Below are 2,682 nucleotides of genomic sequence, written 5' to 3' on the forward strand. Positions count from 1 at the left end.
GTTATTACGGGTTTAGTGGTTTTAGTTGGCATTACATTTTTCATCCTTGCTGTTCCGTGTTTCCTTTATCACTGATTTGCATGTTCTCCCTCTACTCCTTGCCTTTACATCTGGGAGCGCAGTCAGCATACGGCTGAACAGCAGAGATGACATCAGTGAGCCTCATAAAGGGTCCTGAAATCAGTCAGTTTTAGACTCACATTGAGGAAGAGTAAAGCGCGATCTCTGCGCAGCATTACTATAGGGGCCGCAGAGCCTGTAACGGACGTCCCATGTACACTAAATGACAAATTGTCCCGCGAGGCTCATAAAACATTTATATACCGTGTGAACAGGCCGTACACGCAATGTCCTAAATCACAGGCAGCGTGTGGCCCTTAACTGACCCCATAGCTCTCCTTTAAGGGCCAGCGTTGTGCAAACTCTGCAACCAATCAGCTGTGTGGATGTCGTCTGTGTTATCCGGATGTCATGTGACAATTTGTCTCTCTGCGTTTAGGTGACTCCTGCGGACAACAGCGACCGCCTGCCGACCCCGAGCCCGGAGCCGCCCCACCTGAGCCACCACACGTTCTATGTGTGCCGCAAGCCTGGGGGGAAAGAGGGGCTCAGCGACCCGGAGGACTCGTCCGACTATTACTCCGAGACCACCGCCACCTCCGGGATCGAGGAAGACGATCCGCAACTGTACGAGCGCAGCGCTTATATCATTCCCCCCAAACCGTCACACATCCTGCTGGAGGCTAGCAAGAACCCCTCCTACCCCAAAATCATGGTGAGCTATGAAGCATGCCTGCTGCGGGGGGAACTACAACTCCCAGCATGCCCTGCTAACATTGTAGTTTCCTAAGATAGTTGAACATTTCGATATTTTGTTACATTTCAGGTTTTCACACTTTTTCCCTTTTGTTTTGCAGCTGGTGAAGCCTTGCAAGGGAAGCCAGGGCGATTGCCCTAAAGACGCTCGGGACGACGGCCCTACCGACCCGCTTCCGGCATCGGAATTAACCAGGACCTCCGGGCCGGACCCAAAAGACTTTCAGGAGGCAAGAGACTGGAGAAAGAGGCAACAGGCGCCTCCCGCCTCACAGGGGCCCCATGCATGGACTAAGCAGGCCCCCGGTTCTAGGACTCAGCACAGGCCCCAAGGCCACAGGACTGTCCCCCCGCCCTATTGCGCCAAAGTGACCGGGCCAAGCGGCTCCATCACCACGGTGACCGCCACCGCCTCGGTGACGGTGGCCGTGCATCCCACATTGCCGGGGGCTATGCAGAGTTACAGCCACAGCGGCTACGAGGACAGCGAGACGGACTGCACAGAGCGCAAGCCCAAGTGGGGGCGGAGCAAACACAGCCAGGGGGAAGCGTTCGAGCTGGAGAACCTGGAGCAAGGCCGGAGACAAGATGGCTCCTCCGCTGTGCACTAGGTGAGTGTCTGAGCGCGCCTCATTTCACTCCCGAACATAGAGCCCACCCGGGGAAAGAACTGTCTGTGTTGCCTAATAGTAGCCAGAAAGTAGCTAGTCTCAGTCTCATTGGTGGCATTAGACAGTTCTTATTTCAGGCATCCTTATACTATAGTTATGTCATTTGTCCGTCTGGGTGACATGTGTGGAGTTCCCCTTTAATGACTCAGCGGGGAGTCGGCGCACTGCAGGGGGGGCGCAGCTTTCAATGTGTGACATGCAGACAAATTTCGGGGAGTTTATCGGCCAGACCGGTCTGCCATCAAGTGGCCACTGGCAGTATTGCAAGGCTACCGCTAGATTGAGGAAGGCTGGGTTCACACCTAGGCGTATCGAATATGCGCGTTTGTCGCGCGTTACGCGACGCGCGTTTTTACCGCGATTTGCGGTAAAAAAAAAACGTGCGACAAACGCGCGTTTCCGAGGGCTACTTGGCTGTATCCCAATGGAAACGCGCAACAAAAACGCCCCAAAGAAGCTCCTGTACTTTGGGCGTAGGGCGTTTTGTAGCGCGTTCATACGGCCTGTAATACGCCCGGGTGTGAACCCTACCCATAGGAAATAATGGGATTTCGGTGTTGGAGCGTTTTGCAGAGCGTAGGAACGCGCTACATAACGCACAGGTGTGAACCAGGCCGAAGTCCTTCACTTTATACCAATGGCATGGCTGACACCCGGAGAAACTGCTGCGGCCTGAAGCTATAACTCCACAAGCTGATAAGAGAAGCTGATTGGTTGCCATGGACAGCTGCTCCAGATTCTGTCTGCTCCAATTTTGATAAATTCCCCCTCACTCTATAGCAAAACATTTGATAGTTTTAGGTGATGCAAGCAGTGGGCCGGCTCTTGGGAGGAGTTATGCAAATGTCTTGATGGGGGGTATCAAGTGCTAGATCATGCTGGACATCCTCCAGCATCCTCCAGCATGAGGCAGTGAAATCAGAGTAAGCAATTTCAGTCCAGTAGAGGAGCCGGTATAACTGTGCAAGACTGGTGGGAAAGACGGAGGTCAGATAGGAGACTGAAGGGGGAGGACGGAGGTCAGATAGAAGACTGAAGGGGAGGACGGAGGTCAGATAGAAGACTGAAGGGAAGGACAGAGGTCAGATAGAAGACTGAAGGGAAGGACGGAGGTCAGATAGAAGACTGAAGGGAAGGACGGAGGTCAGATAGAAGACTGAAGGGAAGGACGGAGGTCAGATAGAAGACTGAAGGG

General features: G+C 53.6%; 1 protein-coding gene across 1 annotated transcript in view; it reads left to right on the forward strand.

Annotated features, from left to right (window-relative positions):
• Positions 1 to 2,682, forward strand: part of PTCH2 (patched 2) — a 44,476-nt gene that overhangs the window by 41,253 nt on the left and 541 nt on the right. Inside the window, exons 22-23 of the mRNA XM_018574231.1 lie at positions 500 to 775; positions 918 to 1,431. Of these exons, the coding sequence (XP_018429733.1) occupies positions 500 to 775; positions 918 to 1,427 (786 nt within the window). The 3' untranslated portion in view covers positions 1,428 to 1,431. The remainder of the gene's footprint in view (positions 1 to 499; positions 776 to 917; positions 1,432 to 2,682) is intronic.

Source organism: Nanorana parkeri, unplaced genomic scaffold (genome assembly GCF_000935625.1).
Source record: "Nanorana parkeri isolate BGI_ZX_2015 unplaced genomic scaffold, ASM93562v1 scaffold2830, whole genome shotgun sequence".
In the NCBI taxonomy this organism is placed as follows: domain Eukaryota; kingdom Metazoa; phylum Chordata; class Amphibia; order Anura; family Dicroglossidae; genus Nanorana; species Nanorana parkeri.